We start from the raw sequence: 18688 nt of genomic DNA, 5'->3' as shown, positions 1-18688 counted from the left end.
CACATTGATTGGCCGCAGTGGCTGTCAGTCAGAGTGATGGGCGGGGCTTAATCTGACGGTTCCATTACATTGATTGGCCGCAGTGGCTGTCAGTCAGAGTGATGGGCGGGGCTTAATCTGACGGTTCCATTACATTGATTGGCCGCAGTGGCTGTCAGTCAGAGTGATGGGCGGGGCTTAATCTGACGGTTCCATCACATTGATTGGCCACATGGCTGTCAGGTCAGATTGATTGGCGGGGCTGTCTGTGGGATGAGCTGCTGGCTGTGAAACTGTGTGAAGATGTAGCATATACACTGAGCCTTACATCAATCTAACTGGCAGTGTGAATCCACCTCTCGCAAGTCTCACTACACAGGCTACTTGTCAGGGTATAATGCATCAGGCGGCAGATACACATCTCGGGCTGAATCAGATGTGTCTTTTCTCCATTTCTCTTTTCTCCTGTTGTGTCTTGGCCAGGGACTTTGTGAGATATGTTGTTTAAAAGAGTGGCAAAGTACAGAAATCATGCAAGATCTTGGCAGTAATCAAGGATTTATTTGATGTGAATTATAGTCTTTTTCGCTGTGAGCACAACTTTGTCCAAATTGAAAAGTCCAGCCGGTGGCAGAAAATCATGCAAATTGCGGACTCGTCACTTACTTCTGGACGTGCTGTTTCGGAGGATAATCTTTTCACACCACAGGAATCATGGACATTTACTTCACCTGTTAATGGCTGGAGAATTGACAACATTTGCCAGGCCATGAATATTTCTAACTGACGTTTTCTTATTGTGATTTTAGAATATTACAATAAGAAAACGTCGAAAAATTGGAATATCGTATATATAGACTCATTACATGCAAAGTGAGATATTTCAAGCCTTTATTCGTTATAATTTTGATGATTATGGCTCACAGCTTATGAAAACCCCAAAGTCAAAATTAGAATATTGTGAAAAGGTTTTCATATCTGTAAGCCATAATCATCACAATTATAACAAATAAAGGCTTGAAATATCTCACTTAGCATGTAATGAGTCTATATAATATATTAGTTTCAAATTTTAAGTTGAATTACTGAAATGAACTTTTGCACGATATTCAAATTTTTCGAGTTTCACCTGTATATACCCTATATGTATTTTGTTAATTATTTAGTCTTTCACTGAATTTTTGGAATAAGCAGTGTAAAAAGCTAGTGAATTGCAGCAGTCATTTTCTTTCAAACATTTTTATTTTGTTTGTTCAATGATTTTTTTTTAAACCATCAACTCTTACTAACTAAAGCTTATGATAGTAAATTGTGCAACTCAATAGATTAAATTCAGATTAATCTGATTTACCTGCATTGATTTAAAATAATGTGTCAATAATCGAAAATAAATAACAATACAAGTTTTTTAAAAGAAGTCTCTTCTGTTCATTGAGGCTGAATTTATTTAATAAAAAAAAGTAATAAAAAAAAAAACAGTTTGAAAATATATTTTAAAACGTCGCAGCATCATTACTCCAGTCTTCAGTGTCACATGATGCTTTAGAAATAATTAAGATGATTTGCTGCTCAAGAAACATTTCTGATTATTATCAATGTTGAAAGCAATTTTTGCTGCTTCATATTTTTGTGAAAATTGTGATGCATATTTTCAAGATCCTTTGATGAATAGAAAGTTCTAAAGAACAGCATTTATTTGAAATATAAATATGATGTACCAGTGTAACAAAGGTCCTAACTGTCATCCTTGTTGAATAAAAGTGTTAGTTTCTAGATTGTCTACCAAATTTGATTTACTCGCCAGAGCTGCCTAAATCAGCTTTTAAGGAAGGATAGAAATATAATCTAGATAGACATATACGAGAGAGGAAAAGTTGAGCTTTAAATATTTCACTCTTTCATCACATCTACGTGAATCCCGAGCTGTGACCTTCTTTTCCTCAAGGTATATTTGTCTCTGTGTCTCTGCTCTCTTGTGAATGGCACAGTAGCAGAACTAGAATGACAGGGATGTGCTGGGAATTGCATCACACTAACAGCGCCTCCTCAGACTCCCTCGGCTTCTCTTAAGTGGTTTGTCTGTGCCTGTCAGATTAGCACACCCGCTGTGTTAATCGGCTGATGAAGACTACAGGATAATGAGAGCTGTTATGCTAACAGGTGGAGGGTTGATGGGAGATAACAGACTCATAGTGACCACGAGAGCCTGAAACACTCGCGAAACGAGAAGAGAGAGACCCGCTCTTATTGTTGTTTCTCCCTGTGACCTTCCCCTGTGATATTACTGTGCCACACACTGCTCAGGGACCTGACCTCTAGAGTGTTACACACACACAAACAATGCATGTGTACATATTAGGCCTGTCAGTTAACACATTAATTCCCTGCAATCAGTTATAAAACAATAACATCACAAAACAAAATACACACAATTAATGAATTTCCCTCATGTAAATTCTGCAGTAAGGATTTTTGTTAGATGATGATACTATTAAAGAGGAAATATAATGCCCTTTTACAAAGTTTCAGGCTCTACTAGAACAGGTTTTCCTGCTTGAATGTTGATTATTTCCCCATATTCTCCATTGTTGCGGCTCCTCTCTTCCCAGTCTGTCAGTAACGCTCTGTTTACTTCCTGTCTCTATGAAGCCCCTCCTTCTGAAAAGCACACTGTGCTCTGATTGGTCGGCTGGAGCAGTGTGTTGTGATTGGTCGAGCGTTTCGAGTGTGTTTGGGAAATGTCCCGCCCCTTTCCATAACCGCCAGTTTAACACACTACTAACTAACTCAACCAGGCCCCGCCCCTTTATTCTGCGCATTAATTATTTAAATGAGGAATATTGTGACGTGTTCGTTCCCGGTAGAAACTCAAGACTACAATGGAGGCGTTTCAGGGAGTTCAGAAACACTGACACTCATATAGAGAATACAAGTGCACATCAAGGGTGCGTATAGGGCGCTCCTTGTGAATTGTAAAATGACAAACGGGACACTGTCCGGTCTCACGGCCTCACAGATGCATGAAGCAAGACCTCACACATGACCTCACACACACATCAACTGCACTAGCGGAGACAGGGCCTAAATGCAAGACTGTAGTCTGGCCATGAATGCTATTTTTGAAGCTTTTTAGCTTTTAGTTTGTACTGCTTTTAAAGGCGCTCCACCTCTGGTAGGTGGTAGGTATCTTTTCTTTTTTTGTCAATTTCTGTAAGGGAAAACTTTTCAAGCCATAAATGTGTGATAGCTGACTTTAAACTGATCTCAGCTGTGTGTCTGAAAAAGCATCGTGAGTTAAGTTGATCTACGATCCACTTGATGCGGTTGAGAAATACAGCCCTGATCGGCTAACACAGCCGTGGCTATTAGAAGATTTTGCTTTTGCTTTGTTGAAACCGGCAAGTTTTAACTTCAAATTTGTACAAAGGATAGTGTATTCTCTAGTGGGTGATATTTCAAACTTCTTGAGCTGATGTTGTACTTCAATTCCAACAAACAAAATGATATCCATTAATAGTCTGTTGTTAATGTGCACTCGAACCATTTGATTTTCATTTACATTTATGCATTTGCCAGACGTGTGTGTATGAAGTGACAAGCATTGAGTGAGTTGCTTCCCTTGGATTCGAACTCATGGCCTTAGCATTGCTAGCCGTGCTAATGATTGAGCTACATGCAAGCTAATGTTGTCAAGAAAAACAACTTATGGCTACAACTATTTGGCTAAGATGTTAAGTTTCTGAGTTGTCACAGTAAAGGTAATTAATGGAACATATTGTGGGTTTGAACCTACACTGTCTGGTTGCTGCCACAGTGGTTGGATTGATCTGTTTTGCTGGTTTTAAAGTTGTTTTGGGCACTTATCAGGTTGTCAGGCTGGGATACCAGCTCTCTGACCAAATATACCAGCAAACCACCATTAGACATATATATGTTGGCTGGGAGTAGATGCATTGCTTTGTTGTTTTAATGGCTGAGGCTATTTCTTTCACTATTTCCTGTGTTTACAGTATAAGCCCATTCTCATGTAACCCAACTTAAATCAAATGTGACTGAGTTATGTTGCCAAGACATGTGATGCAATATAATGTCAAATGGTCACAGTATTTTTGAAAGATGTATTCTGAAAAACACAGCGGAGAGGCTGTGGCATCAAAGACCCTCCGATCTCGATGATGACCTGCTGGATTTCCCCGACCACAGCAAGTCACCGTGGATGGACATTCATGGCAAACACTTGGCTTTCGCTCAATCCCCTGCTTCTGGGAAAATTTGATTGTTGATGACTTTGTTCCTAAATACATGGGAGGTTGTTATTTATACCACATGTTGGCCTATTTCTTTCATTTAAAAATGTTTTTGGATTACCGGATTACACAAAGTTGCATTATGCTTTTTTTCAATGACTGGAGGAAACTGAAACCTCCTTGTTCCCGCAGGTCTGTTTCGGTGAAGCCCAGCTTGCAAATTGCCTTCTTTAGATGCTCTTGAATTAAACTCAGTGCTCCGACTCTTCTCAAAAGCTTTTGCTCACTATGAGTTAAATCAATGAGACTGAAAACTTGCTTGAATCTGCTTGAATACCTGGAAAAATTGAAGTCTTAAGGCATGACCTTTCATTTTGTGCTTACCTTTGGGTTGAAGTCACATTTTGGACCTTATGAACACCTCAACCATCTTAAAAACCAACCTGGTGAACAGCAAATGTCATATACTGGATGGTGGCAGTCTGATTTGTTGCCACCAGGACGAGCTCAACTAGCTTAACCAACAAGACCAGCATGTTCAACCAGCTTCGCCAGAAATGAGTTTCTTCAGCTACATTTTACTTGTATTAGTAACTTAAAGTTGCTTCATTTTAAGGTTTCTATCCTATATTTGATTTGACTTTATACAAAGTCCTTTTAGGCAAGTCTTGGCACTCGGCCACCATCTTGGCCACGCCTCTGGGCAGCTATTTCGGACTAACAAGACCAGGCTCCTATCTAAATGAATGGGCAGAGAGTCAGAACTGCACTTTCACTGGTCACCGGGACATAAAAACTCCTTGTATAGAAACAGCAGTAAAATATGATAAAAATCGCTGAAAAAGTTTGATGACTTTGCCCCAAAATAAGGTTTAAAAGGTCTTTTTCCCGACAGGTTATACGTTTACTACGCATGCGCAAGGGTTCTCGTCTCCGCTGTCGCAAACCTCAACTGTGCGCATGCGTCAGTGGAACCAGACGATAGGCTTACATGTTTCCCGGCTTGACTGTTAAAAGCAGACGATTGGCTTTCCAGCGGGAGGGGCGGGGCATGTGCATACAACCGCCATCTTTGGCGTTACGGGTTTTCCCTATATAGTTTTATTGAGGATTGAGGAAGTGGCATGTCTCCATATAAATTGTCTCTGCTTTATACTACGGGGCTGTTGAATGCTTTATTCTGATTGGTTGACAACCGTTTGCACTTATTCTTTTTAGTAAATACACAGCTAAAGTAGTTCCAGCCATGTTTTGACCGCATTATAGTTCCATATCACATCGCCAAATTATTTAAAATTGTTTCAAACAGCAAAAGAACCAAAACCCACAAAGATATTGATCAAGCAAATAAATATAGCAAACAACAGGATCAAACTATTTCAGTTTGTGCCACAAATTTATGTTTTATTATTAATGGAAAGCCTGCTCTCTTTCTCTTGCTCTCTGTCTTCCCTTCACCTCATGGCCGCATTACCACCTCATTTATTTTCCAATAATTCAACAGCCCATCATCAATTATTCCTTACTTTGAGTTTCCCCACACTACAAGAAATACAAGTAGGAACTTTTCTGAAAAGTGATTGTTCAAACTCTTCCCTCCATCCACCATCCTGAAACCCCACTGCCCTCTTTCTTTCTGGACGCAGCATCAAGGAACCGTTTCATTCAAGTTTATTTGTTCGAGCCCCGATTTGGGTGGCCAACACTGCTGTCTACGCCAATCACTTAATTCCCACAATGGCTTGATTCTGGGCCCAGCAAACAGGCAATAGGGGGACTATTTGTTATAGCAAGAGAGACCGTCTGATCGCAGCGTGACAAAAAACAATAGCAGTCCACCACCATGCCATCAGCGCCCTGCAAGGAGAATATCGTGCAGATTAAACAGAAGAGGCAGTTACAAACACAAACAGCTCCTTCATGAGGACCTACAGTTTGGGAAAGACTGCACATGATTGCCTTGATGTTTATCCCCAAATGACCTGAATCAAATGTCCTCGGGATGCAAGCATGATGCAGAGGTTTGGAAATCTTCAACGATTAAACAAAAGCATGATGTGTTTGTGAAGGAAAGGTCTTTTGGGTAAAGCAACAGTCTTTTGTTTTAGGTTCAGTCATCCAGTTTGAGCCAAACTGCGTCCTGTGTAGCTTGTATTATGAAATATATTGTCGGATGAATATCGTCATAGCTAAAAATGCATAAAACAACAAGTTTCTTGAGGTTGTTTTTCGATGGGTAATAATCTTTTTGCACAATTTGGTCCGAATCCAAACTAAAGACCTGTTCACACCGGCCGACATTTAACGCCTCGTGACTAAACAAAGGGCGCCAATGTGAGTGTGCACACCGACGCGAAAAACGCCACGCGCAAAAGCGTCATTTTTAAAAAAAAACACCTCGGGTTCGTTTTTATGGTTTGATGCGCCGCGTCAAAAACTATCCGACCAATGAGATTGGCGCTTTTGCTCACGTGTCTGGAGCTTCTGAAGTTACAGTAAAACACAACTTGGGGGCGCTCAAACCCAAAACGGTCTTGCCGAGCACAGATACGTAACGGCGAAGAAGATATACGCCAAGTAGCGTCTACACTGCCGGGAAGAAATAAGACGAGGAAGATGCGAGGCCAGATGAATGTAGAGCTGCTGCTGGTCTCGTTGGTGTCGGAACATAAAGAACTATATGACAAACGCCACAGCGACTACAAAAATAGGACTATTTCTGTTTTACATTAAGCGCCATCTAATGTCAGGGAATGAATTTGCATGTTCACTCGGCTCATCGTCAGCGAAAATCGCTTGGGTGTGAACACAAAAAACGCCTTGAAAAACGCTGACGAATAACGCGTGCCGATATTCGTCCGGGTGTGTACGGCCCTTAAGGCTACGTCTACATTAATCCGGATACATTTGAAAACGGCGTTTTGGTTTAAAAACACTCCCCGTCACACTAGCGTTTTCAAACGCTTTACAAAAGTTTCTCATCCACACTGAAACGTCTGAAAACACCAAATTCACCTTACAGTGCATGCGTAACTCCTTATAAAAGCTCACTGAGATGATACTTATGGAAAAAAATAAATAATAAAGTTATCGCACAATTCTTTTCGCGCGGATAATTTTATTTAGCAAAATATCTCAGCATTCACTGATCGTCCAGGTCGCTCTCACTCACCATTATATGTTTGGTCTAAAACGCGACTGCTATCATGTTTTGCCGCAGGACAGCGAATACGAGTGAGTTTTCTGTCATCTTTGCAGGATTGTGATATGAAGAGTGTGCAAAGTAACATATTTTAGCAACAGTGTGAATGTGAATAACACATAACAGGCACAATACCGGTATAAACATAAATATCTATGGGTTCAATATGCATCACGTGACTGAACGTACGTCATTGTTTTTTTTAAATACCTCCGTTTTGACAGTCCACACTACAACGCGAAAACAGCATTTTCAATTTATCCACTTTGGAGAGCGTTTTCAAAAAGCTTTGTTTTCATTAATAAAACCGCCGTCTCAGAGAAAAAGATGTGTTTTCAAACGGAAGCCTATTAGTGTGGACAAGGCCTAAGATGACAACAGTTTTTCTAACTTTTTACCCACCCAACTCTTCACATCATGCCGACTCTCATCCACATTGTGGTTAATGGATCTAGACAAGGTGCTGAGGAGATGTCAGCAGGATTTGTCAGTCGCTAACACCCTCCCACCAGGACAAAGCTCTCTGAAGAACATCCAGCAGAGCTTTTTTAGTACATCAGTCCCACAAACATACTGAGCAGGTACATCATTGTGCCTTCACAAATCATTAGAAATTATCTGTTTGAAATTCTGTACTCCTCTACTGTACAAGCCTGCTGGTTTCCCGTCCTCTTCTCAGAGCTTAATGTATAATAAGCCAAGCACGCCTTCGCTATTTTCCTTGTCCTGCAATTAAGAGGTCCGTTTTTAAGCAGATTTTTTATGATTCACCGTGAAATCATGAGCGAGAGTGGGTGGACGGGGGATATAATCTTAATAAAACGGTAGGCCAATTAGTCGACCACAGCAGAATTGTGGTCTATGGGTTTTTATCTTCCATGTTAAAGACTTTCACCTTTTCACTGTGTCACAGTGGCTATTTCTATAGGTGTCCTTTACGCCATTTAGAAGAGTCAAGAGTAATGCCGGGAAACAGGAGGTCAGCACTTGTGTCAAGATATCTGTAGGAATAGCCTCATTTACTGCAGGAACATGACTGTGTTCAGCACTAAAGCCAATTAAAACCATGTTCTGCATAAGCAAAAAAAATGACCTTGCATGGACATTCTGCCCCTTCAAGAGTGTGGATCCTTTCTTTTTTTTTTTTTTTTGGTTTTATTTCTTTTTTCATGTGGATTAATCCTGGTCACAGACAGTTTCTTGAAATGTATCATGTTGTGGGATCAATGGCATGACCCCAAATTTTTGAATCAATTAAAAAAATATCATTCAAACTTATTTCTTCTCAAGTTTTGAATCAGACTTGAATCAATCTATGACTTTTCTATGAAAGGCTGTTTTTAATATAATTTCTGAATTCTGAAGTTAACTGAGACGTTAAAATTGATGTCTTGATGTTATGATGAAGAAAACATATTCGAACCAATTTCATCTCTTGAAATTAAAGTTTTTTCACTTAATTTTGTAGTACTATAAAATAAAATAAAAGATTTTTAGAAGATTTTGTCTGCCAAATTAAAGTTCGGTGGGGAACTTTCAGGAAAATGCAGATTAAAAAATAACAAAAAATAGTAAATGATACATTTGAAGACCCTCGTGAATATAAAATATCATACTGTATAATTTGAACGCAAAGTTATTTCAGGTGAGGTGTGTGACTCTCTAAAAACGTAATGATATTTATGAATTAATTCATAGTATTTGTTTAAAAAAATGTATTGAAATGTATTTTTGAAAATCTGGACTAAGGGGCTTGTTTACACAACACCGGTTTCAAATAAAAACGGAAAAACTTTGTATTCGTCCGTTCATGTACACGACAATGGCGTTTGGGGGCCTGAAAACACAAACTTTTGAAAACGATACAGTTATCGTCTCCGTGTAAACTACAGAAACGCGACTGTGAAAACGGTGACGGCATGCACATGTGTATTACGTGTTCAGTCTATAGGCATGTGTGTGTGGCGAGAGTGCTCTACACGAATGTGTTTGTGCGTAGTCTTTCTTTACAAAGTAACATCTCCACCTACTGGCCTGGCATGTATAATACAGCGTGTTTAGTAGTTTTGTAGTCTTGACAACATCGTCATCTACACAAAGAAAAAACATTTCCATTGTGTGTACATCATTGTCATGTAAATGTACGCTAAGATGTGTACACACACACACACACTCAGTATTTCACTCGCATTCATTGGCCGTCCCAGGATTATCGTTCTAATGTTTTTCTCCTCCACTTTATGTATTCATCATTGCTGGGCTTTGACTGTTTTTGCTGTTTCTGTTGTGCGTGGCTGCGCATATGTTTCTGTGAATATATTGGTGTACACACATGTATAAACGTCTTCTCACCTCCACAACTGTGAAATTCAAGTTCACGCTTATTGCACACACACATACTTTCATTTGTACTCGGGTACGTGTCTGCACGCCAATGACAGAAGTTTTCTTACACCTGCGATGCTGAAAACGGGCTTTAAATGTCTCGTCTCGAGTGAGAACACCGCTCATCCTCAAGCTGGGCTTTGTAAATATTTGACTCTCAGCCTTAAATCATCTGAATGTTTGGTTTGGTTTGTCTTGTGTACGTGTTAATGATCTAACGATGAAAGTTTAGCACAGCAGATTGTTCATTACTGGACTGCTCAAGTCTGTCGGATGGATTAGTCCAAGTTAAATCTGAGTCTCACGGGTCAGGGCTGTAACTCTGTTCAGATTCATGCTGTTCATTTACAGGCATTTCAAGAGGCCTTTAACCATACGCTCTGATGCTAGTGCACTAAATTGACATGACAACGCTTCTCTAATGAACTCTACTAATTATCCAAGATGATATACACTTATTAACTCAGGTAAAACTGGGAGTATTGTAGTCTGGGAGTAGCTTAAGCCTTGTCTGTGAAACCAGGGTTTGATCTTTAACCATTAGGCTTCAAGCACCCCATGTCTAATGAAAGTTTGTTATAAATTCATGAACCTAAAAATAAGGGTTTCATCATATCATACGGCTAGAAAAACACGCAATATGCATGCTGGTTTAGAGTGGAATCTCTTCAGAATAGAAATGTAAATGTATTCGGTGGTGTTAAATTCTGAAACACACACACACACACGTACGCACACACACGTTCACTTGGCTATCTAAATGGGGACTCTCCATAGACGTAATGGTTTTTATTCTGTACAAACTGTATATTCTCTTCCCTTACACTACCCATCACACACAACTTTCTGCATTTTTACCTTTAAATAGTTTATTTTTATACCGGATTTACAAAGGAGGACATCCCTGAAGGGAGGTTTTTGGAGATTTTGTCACTTCTGGGTACAAATTTGTCCCCACAATATAGTTAAGTACTGTAGGTACACACACACACACTTTTTCTGTCCACACTCTTTTCCTCCACACTCCACACACCTTTACTTGTTTTGAAGGTAAAATCCAGACGTGGCCCATGTTTACGATAAAACCAATCCTGAAGTGTTCATTAATCGTTATCATGTGCTAAAGCTAAAATCGGAGTCAGTGTGTGCTCGGCCGAACGATGCAAAACACACAAACCCTCATTTATTTCTGTTAGAGCATTTTGTTGTCTGGGACACTGAAACTAAACATCAGTTTTATTTTTGCTGGGAGAACGCCTGGGTTATTTTTCGTGTAGGAGTAATTACATTTGATTGCTTCTAAGCTGCTAAAGTTGCGTAATGACTTCTAGTTGAAATAAATACACTTGGAACGAAACGTAGCGGAACTCCAGAAGTTCATGTTTGGATGGAAATCCCTCATTTTAATTGTGAACATGTGCACTGTTGTTGTGCTCCAGCTCTGACTGATTTGTATATGTTTCAGAGCTTGTTGACTTACAGTAAGTGACTCTTTTTTCTACCTGTGTTTCGTTTAGTAAACTCTCTGTTCAAACAAAATGTAATTGTTGCATTTTGCGGTACAGTTCTAAAAATGTTGTTGCACGGTGCATAAATGTTTATCTACGTTATATGTGAGTATACACCCTACAGTTATAGACGGATTTAGCAGTGGTGGGCCGTCAGGGTCAGCAAGGCCTTCTCTGCGGGCCTAAACACTATCAGAATCACTGACTATATTTTTTTCATTAATGTGTATTAAATGATTCACAATAGTTCACAACATTTCTCTTAATTCCATAGCTTTTCTCTTGGTTGCGCTGCTTTCAGTAGTGGATGTTTATGTTAGAGCTTTTATCCAATCATATTTCAGCCATCATGTGTTGCCAGGGTCAAATAAAGATCTGCCTTGAGGCCTCCAGAATCAATAGTGCGCGCGCCGCGTCTGAAGAACGACAGACTTTTTCTGAACTTTTTAATCGGAACGCAAAACAACATGAACGAACCAGCTCGTTTCTCTCTACCCGGCCTTTTCCCAACTCACCGCATTAACCCTAAGGGCCCTATCTTGCACTCGGCGCAAATGACTTTGTACACTGACGCATGTATCATTCCTGTTTTGCACCCGCGCAAAGCAGGCTTTTCCCTCCACAGACGCACGTCGGTTAACTAAGAAATACACTTGCGCTCCCCGGGGCGGTTCAGCGCAAAGAGGAGGCGTGTTTCGGCGCAAACATTCCCTCATGCTATTTTGCTGTTCTATAAAACAATTGCGCCACTGACCAGAAAAAACCTAGTCTAAAGTCAGTGGCGCGTTGCGCGTTGTTCATTATGCTATTTTAAGGGCGCATGCTTGGCCATAATCAATGTAGCGTGTGCACTTTGATTCTCTCATCTAAGCAGCAGTTTTCATTTTTGCAAATCATACATTATTTAGATAGACCACACCTATGAATAATGAAGCTACTTCAGACCAACCCCTTTTAGATTTGCGTCGAGCGCAAGAGGCATTTATCCCGCCGGGAAAATAGCAACAGCGCCGGGATCCGCCCACAAAGTTACTTGCGCTTTGCGCTTTGACACTTGCGTTTCAGATCGTTAAAATAGGGCCCTATAACCGCCTGTGCAATGTTTTTTTTTTTGTTTTTTTTTGTTTTACAAAAATAAAAAATAAAATTTCACAACCATTATAAAGAGTCTGTGCGCTATTAAAAGCATATTAATTCAGGTACGACACCACTGAAGGCCTAGGTGTGAAGTGCACCGCCCGCCACTGGGTTTTTGTGGAAGCCCATCTCAAAAATAAACACACTTTTATTATTTTTTTCAGCAAGATGTTACCTGTTCTTTCTGCCCTCTCTCTCTCTCTCTCTCTCTCTCTCTCTCTCTCTCTCTCTCTCTCTCTCTCTCTCTCTCTCTCTCTCTCTCTCTCTCTCTCTCTCTCTCTCTCTCTTCTCTCTCTCTCTCTCTCTCTCTCTCTCTCTCTCTCTCTCTCTCTCTCTCTCTCAGGTAACTTCCAGCTGTCCCCCACTGTGAATATGCCCCAGGATGACACCGTCATCATTGAAGATGATAGGCCACCTGTTCTTCCTGCCCGCTTGTCTGACCAATCATCATCGAGCTCCCACGAAGACATGGGGTTTGTGACAGAAATGCCAGAATCCTGGCCCAAAGATGTCCAGATACAGGATGAAAGGTAAGCACATCACCTAACACACAATCATCCTGCCAATAATCGGTTTAAGTAAGCAAGCTGCGTATTTAAAAGGTGCACTCTGCAAATATATACACAGATAAAAATATAATGGACGAATAAACAAACAGGAATGTTGAAAATTTTGAAATGATGTCCATTTACATGAGATGGAGTCATACCTCTTGTTTCCACCACAGAATAAAACATTTTGAAAGATAATTTCTGAGAATTGTGAGATAAAAACTAGCAATTGCTAGTTATAAAGTCCAATACTGTGGAAAAAAAAGACTGGCCTTTTTTATATCTCACAATTCTGACTTTATAACACACAATTGTGAGATAAAAAGTTGCAATTACAAGCTTCCATATATATATATATATCAAATTAAAGTTTCCTATTAAACGTGTTTTTAGTTTACATGCTATGTTGAGATCACATGACTAGCTTTATAGATCCATAACACCTTTGTTTTTGGATATTTATGATTTTTGTTCTGGCATGTAGGAATAATCAACAGAAATAACCATATTTGAATTATATATAAATTCGATTTTTATTAGAGTACTAAATTAAATTCTACATTATAAAATCACTAATGTGAAATACAAAATAAACAAACTAATACAAAATAAGGAAAGGTTGATATTTCTATATAGCTCTAGAAAATTAGAAAATGATGTAGTAATAGTTATGGGTTATAACTATAGTAATAGTTATAATAGTTAATAACATTTTATTTTAAGGTGACGTAGTTAAACGTTAATACAAGAACTTATAGTTATAGTAACAGTAAATTATACATAATTACAAGTAACTAACCCTAAACCAAACCCTAACCATAACTTTATAGTAAGTACATGTAGTTAATTAATATTACTCAGTTCTTATTTGAGTACAATGAAACTGTCACCTTGAAATAAGGCAAACCTAATTATGTTTTATTTAGTTTTATTCTTACTCATTTGTGTTAGTGTATGTGTGCTTAAAATGGTTTTGATCAGTGTTTGGTGTTTTAGGCTACACGCACGTTTATGATTTAAGATGCTGACATGATTTTACTGCCTTTATAGATCAGCCGGAGAATCACAGCAAACCTTTTTGACTTTTCATGTTTTGTTAGATGCCATCTAGTCACAATTCGGCATATTTAGTGGCGATCTTTAATCACTACAGACCCGGGATCAGCTCTTACCTGATTTTAAAACCTAAAAACCTAAACTGTATCTTTCAAGCACAGAAAGCAAGTGGCGAGTCATACTTATATGCATTATTAAAATGTAGTCTTTGCCATTGTGTGGTTGATGGAGCGCATTGATTGACCCAGCTAATGTTTTCTGATATCCAGTCTGTCAGAAAGCCCAAATCACAGCCCATCATGTTTGCACACATCGCTGCAGTGCGAGAGCTGATGAATAAATCACTTCGGTGTAATGGTGGTGTGTGTTTGCGACAGCTGTCCCGTCCCAGCAGGGAGAACACACACTGCTCTCCAGGTCTCGTGTTGTGACTTAAGTTTAATCTTTGAGGCTCAAAAGTGGAGATATTGTGGCGCTGTCCCGGTCTTGTATTTGTGTGTTTAATAATGCATATGATCTGTGCGGTTTAGCAGAAACTGTCTTACTGTTAGACATTTAGGCAACTCTTTACCATGCTTTTACTATAGTAAATCTAACTGGCATTTTAGCAAAAGTAAGATAGTAAATGATATTTTAGGGCATTGAAGAAATCATCTTTTTCATTACAGCTAGTGTGTTTTTTAAACACATATTTGCATGGATCTTCCCAGAGTTTGATTGTTTGGTAACACTTTACTTGAAGGGGTGTGCATAAGACTGACATGACACCTTCATAATCATGACATGACACATATTATGAATATGAAGGAAGTTTTATGCATGTTTGTGACAACTGTCATTAAGTGTCATTCGCTCAATTATCACATTTTTAATGCAAATATGACATTGTTTGAGATGTCTTTGTTATGACACCTTGACATAAACCAATACATCATAACCTGTCAGTGTCTTTGTCATGACAACTTGACATTACTAAGACAGCACAACCTGTCATAAACATGACATAGCAGATTAATTATCGAACTTAAGAAACCACTGAGCTTTATGGGTTAACATTACATTAAACTGTCAGGTAGTTGGTTTTGACATTGGCTGTCATGAAGCCATTATAACTGTTTAATGACAAATTCAATGTGTACCACTGTAGTTGAGGTCACGAAAAATATTCATGACACAGTTATAATGGCCTTATGACAGCCAATGTCAAAACCAACCACATGACAGTTTAATTTAATTTAATGTCAAGTTGTCATGACAAAGACACTGACAGGTTATGATGTATTGGTTTATGTCAAGGTGTCATAACAAAGACATCTTAAACAATGTCATATTTTCATTCAAATATCATTATTGAGCGAAAGACACTTAATGACAGTTGTCATAAACATGCATAAACCCTCCTTCATATTCATAACATGTGTCATGTCATGGTTATGAAGGTGTCATGTCAGTCTTATGCACACCCCTTCAAGTAAAGTGTTACCGATTACTGTACCCGGTCTGACTACACATAACAGTTAAAGTGGAGTTAAAGATGTTTCAGTATGACAGCTAGTCAGCAATTTTTTTCCTGTAAGCAAATGGATTGTATTAAACCCATTTTAATATGAAAAATGGATTAGTTTAAATTAGAAAGACTCTTGACCTAATGTTGACCTAATTACTGAAGCTCATTCTAGCTTTGTGAAGTGTTATTTGATTTATATATATATTAATTTAGCTTTTTGCTTTTGTCGTTTTTATTAGTTTTTGTTTTTAATGTTTCTCTTTCTCACTTTATTTGTTTTTATTTCCATGGTAATAATTGAAGTACTTCATCATAATTTCAGTTTTTTAGCTTATTCCAGTTTTGGTTGATTTCTATTTTGTGTTTACTTCTGACATTTTGAAATTATTTCTTATAGTTTGTTTTAGTTAATATAAATAATCAATTAAACTGAGTATCTATTGTTTACTGATATTGCAAATCAAATGTATAATGAAGTTATTTAAACCATAATAATAATAATAAGGCTGTGTGTGTGTGTGTGTGTAGACAGGAATGAGGTATGACCTGCTCATGTCATGCATGGTTCGTTCAGATGCTGCCGCTTCCCTCCACGTGTGTGTGTGTGTGTGTGTGTGAGTGTGTGTGTGTGTGTGTGTGTGTGTGTGTAGGCTGCCACTTCACTCCACCTGTGTGTGAATGTGTTATTGGCCATCATGGGAACCATTTAGCTGTTTGGTACAGTACATTTAGCCCTGAATCCAGTTGTTTATTTCTTAAGAAAGTCCAGTGTGGTGTGTGTGTGTGTGTGTGTGTGTGTGTGTGTGTGTGTACACGTTAGGCCCAGTTCACGCTCCTCGGGCTAAAAGAGGTTCCTAAAGCAAGTGACTTGAGCAATTCATTTCTGTCCACTTTCAATCTCTCGCTCTCAGTCCCATGAGAAACCTGAACACTTTCCTACAAACCCTTTCAGTCTCTCTCTCTCTCTCTCTCTCTCTCTCTCTCTCTCTCTCTCTCTCTCTCTCTCTCTCTCTCTCTCTCTCTCTCTCTCTCTCTCTCTCTCTCTCTCTCTCTCTCTCTCTCGTAATAAATTATTTGACTCACTGTATGTTGCGTGTGTGTTATGTTTGTGAAAGTTGTGTAATTTTGTCAGCATGGATTAAGGCCATGGCATTGCTGTCATTCTCTCTCACACACACACACACACACACACGCACACACACACACACACACACACACAAACACAGACACAGACACGTATACAAACACACACACACACACACACACACGTATACAAACACACACACACACACACACACACACACACGTATACAAACACACACACACACACACTCTCACACACACACACACACACACACACACACACACACACACACACACACACGCTCTCACACACACACACACACACACACACACGCACACACACACACACACACACACACTCAAACACTTGGCAGAAGTGTGTAGTGCAGCACTGCCTCGGGTTAGTCTGAATTATTCATGTCTAAGGGGTCTTATAAGAACACCACTCTCTCTTCTCTCTCTGTTTTATTCTCTCATGCAGATTTATGACTAAATTAATTTAGCAGAAGACACATATGTGTATCTCTCACTGATTAATGTCCTCGGCCATACACTCATACAGTACACGTGTGTATCCAAACATTGTGTCAGTTACTCATCCACTGGAGGGAGCTACCACAGGAACCTCACATTATTAGACAGACCACACACACACACACACACACACACACACACACACACAGACCGAGTGCAGGATAGCATACTAACATACTACACTCTTAAAAATAAAGGTTACAAAAGGGGATTTTTTAGAAACGTTTTTGTTTCCCCAAAGGACCTTTCAGTGAGTGGTCCTTAAAAGATGAAAAATGAACATTTTAATAATCTAAAGAACCTTATTATTCCTTTTGTGCAATGGAAAGGTTCTTCACATTTTTATACAGCATAAGTATACTTTGGGCTTTAAAGGTTCTATATATGAAGCATCTGCAAAACCCTTGAATGTTCTATACAGAACCTTTTCTTCTAAGAGTCTCTATATATATATATATATAAACAGTGCATCAATAGTCCGACTTGTTTCTTTCTTCCTGTGGTGAAGGATGGCCTCTCGCAGGGGTTGTATGCGCGCGCACAGAAGCGTATCTCTCTAAAACACATTAGTAGGGCTACTCTCAAGACAAATGGCTCTTTAGCAGGGCCAAACCATAAACATTAATAAACTGACCTAGTTATTGCAAAACCAGAAGCAGCCATTCGAGTGAGCGTGCATGTGTGTATCCAGTGCCGAAGTGTGATAATGATCTTTGAATAAAGTATAATGTTTGCTTGAGGTGTGTTAGTGGATGCATGTTTGCCAGAGCAATACGTCACGTGAGGACGTCCACTACAGTGCGTTTACCCAGGGATGTTTTATGTGGTGAATCTCACGAATATGATGAAGAACATATTTGACTCTTTGATTGTCAATCTCTCCGTTCTTCAAACGTCTGTTGTTCTGTTTCTGAAGCTGTTCTGTTGAGTTTAATGTGTGTTTAAAGGCAGCTGGTCGTGGTCATTAGTCCTGTCGGGCCACAGTTAATTGGACGCTGCTCTAATGGTGTAATTGAGTGTGATGGAGTGGTGTGTGTGTGCGTGTGTGTGTGTGTGTGTGTGGTGTGCTTGTGTTCAGTGCCCTGGTGCACATCATAGTTGACAGAGAGAGTTTTTCTGATTTAACTTGTGTTAAGAACTTAATTTGCATGCATTAGATGAGTGTGTGTAGCACAGTTTGTGTTTGTGCACGAACAAGAACTGCATGTGTTGAGATTCGCATAAAGCCTTATGAAGTCATATCTCATGTGTGGGTTTTGTGTTGCCGTGTGCTCGACTGTTTTAATTACACATTCTCCCCAAATGCTAATGGATCCCTGTTGGATATGAATATTAAGATTGCACAGCGGTGCGCTGTTGTTCCAGCATGTTCAACATATTGCTCAACCCTATTGTGTGTGTCTGTACTGTACACCTCCCAGATGTGTTTCACATTCAGCCCTCTAGAGTTTTCACCATACCGCGGTTCATATTCATCTCAGAAGTCTTTATGCTTGTAA

At 39.2% G+C, this 18688-nt stretch overlaps 1 protein-coding gene across 7 annotated transcripts in view; it reads left to right on the top strand.

The window, feature by feature from the left end:
- Positions 1-18688, top strand: part of pard3aa (par-3 family cell polarity regulator alpha, a) — a 516365-nt gene that overhangs the window by 320655 nt on the left and 177022 nt on the right. For all 7 annotated transcript variants that reach the window (XM_056237053.1, XM_056237055.1, XM_056237056.1 and 4 more), the window contains one exon: positions 12802-12988. In XM_056237053.1, coding sequence (XP_056093028.1) covers positions 12802-12988 — 187 coding nt within the window. The remainder of the gene's footprint in view (positions 1-12801; positions 12989-18688) is intronic.

This window comes from Rhinichthys klamathensis, unplaced genomic scaffold, assembly GCF_029890125.1.
Source record: "Rhinichthys klamathensis goyatoka isolate OS25496 unplaced genomic scaffold, OSU_Roscu_1.1 h1tg000476l_1, whole genome shotgun sequence".
NCBI classification, from domain to species: domain Eukaryota; kingdom Metazoa; phylum Chordata; class Actinopteri; order Cypriniformes; family Leuciscidae; genus Rhinichthys; species Rhinichthys klamathensis.
Note: the sequence above shows the minus strand (reverse complement) of the source record. Positions and strands in the feature narration are given on the sequence as shown.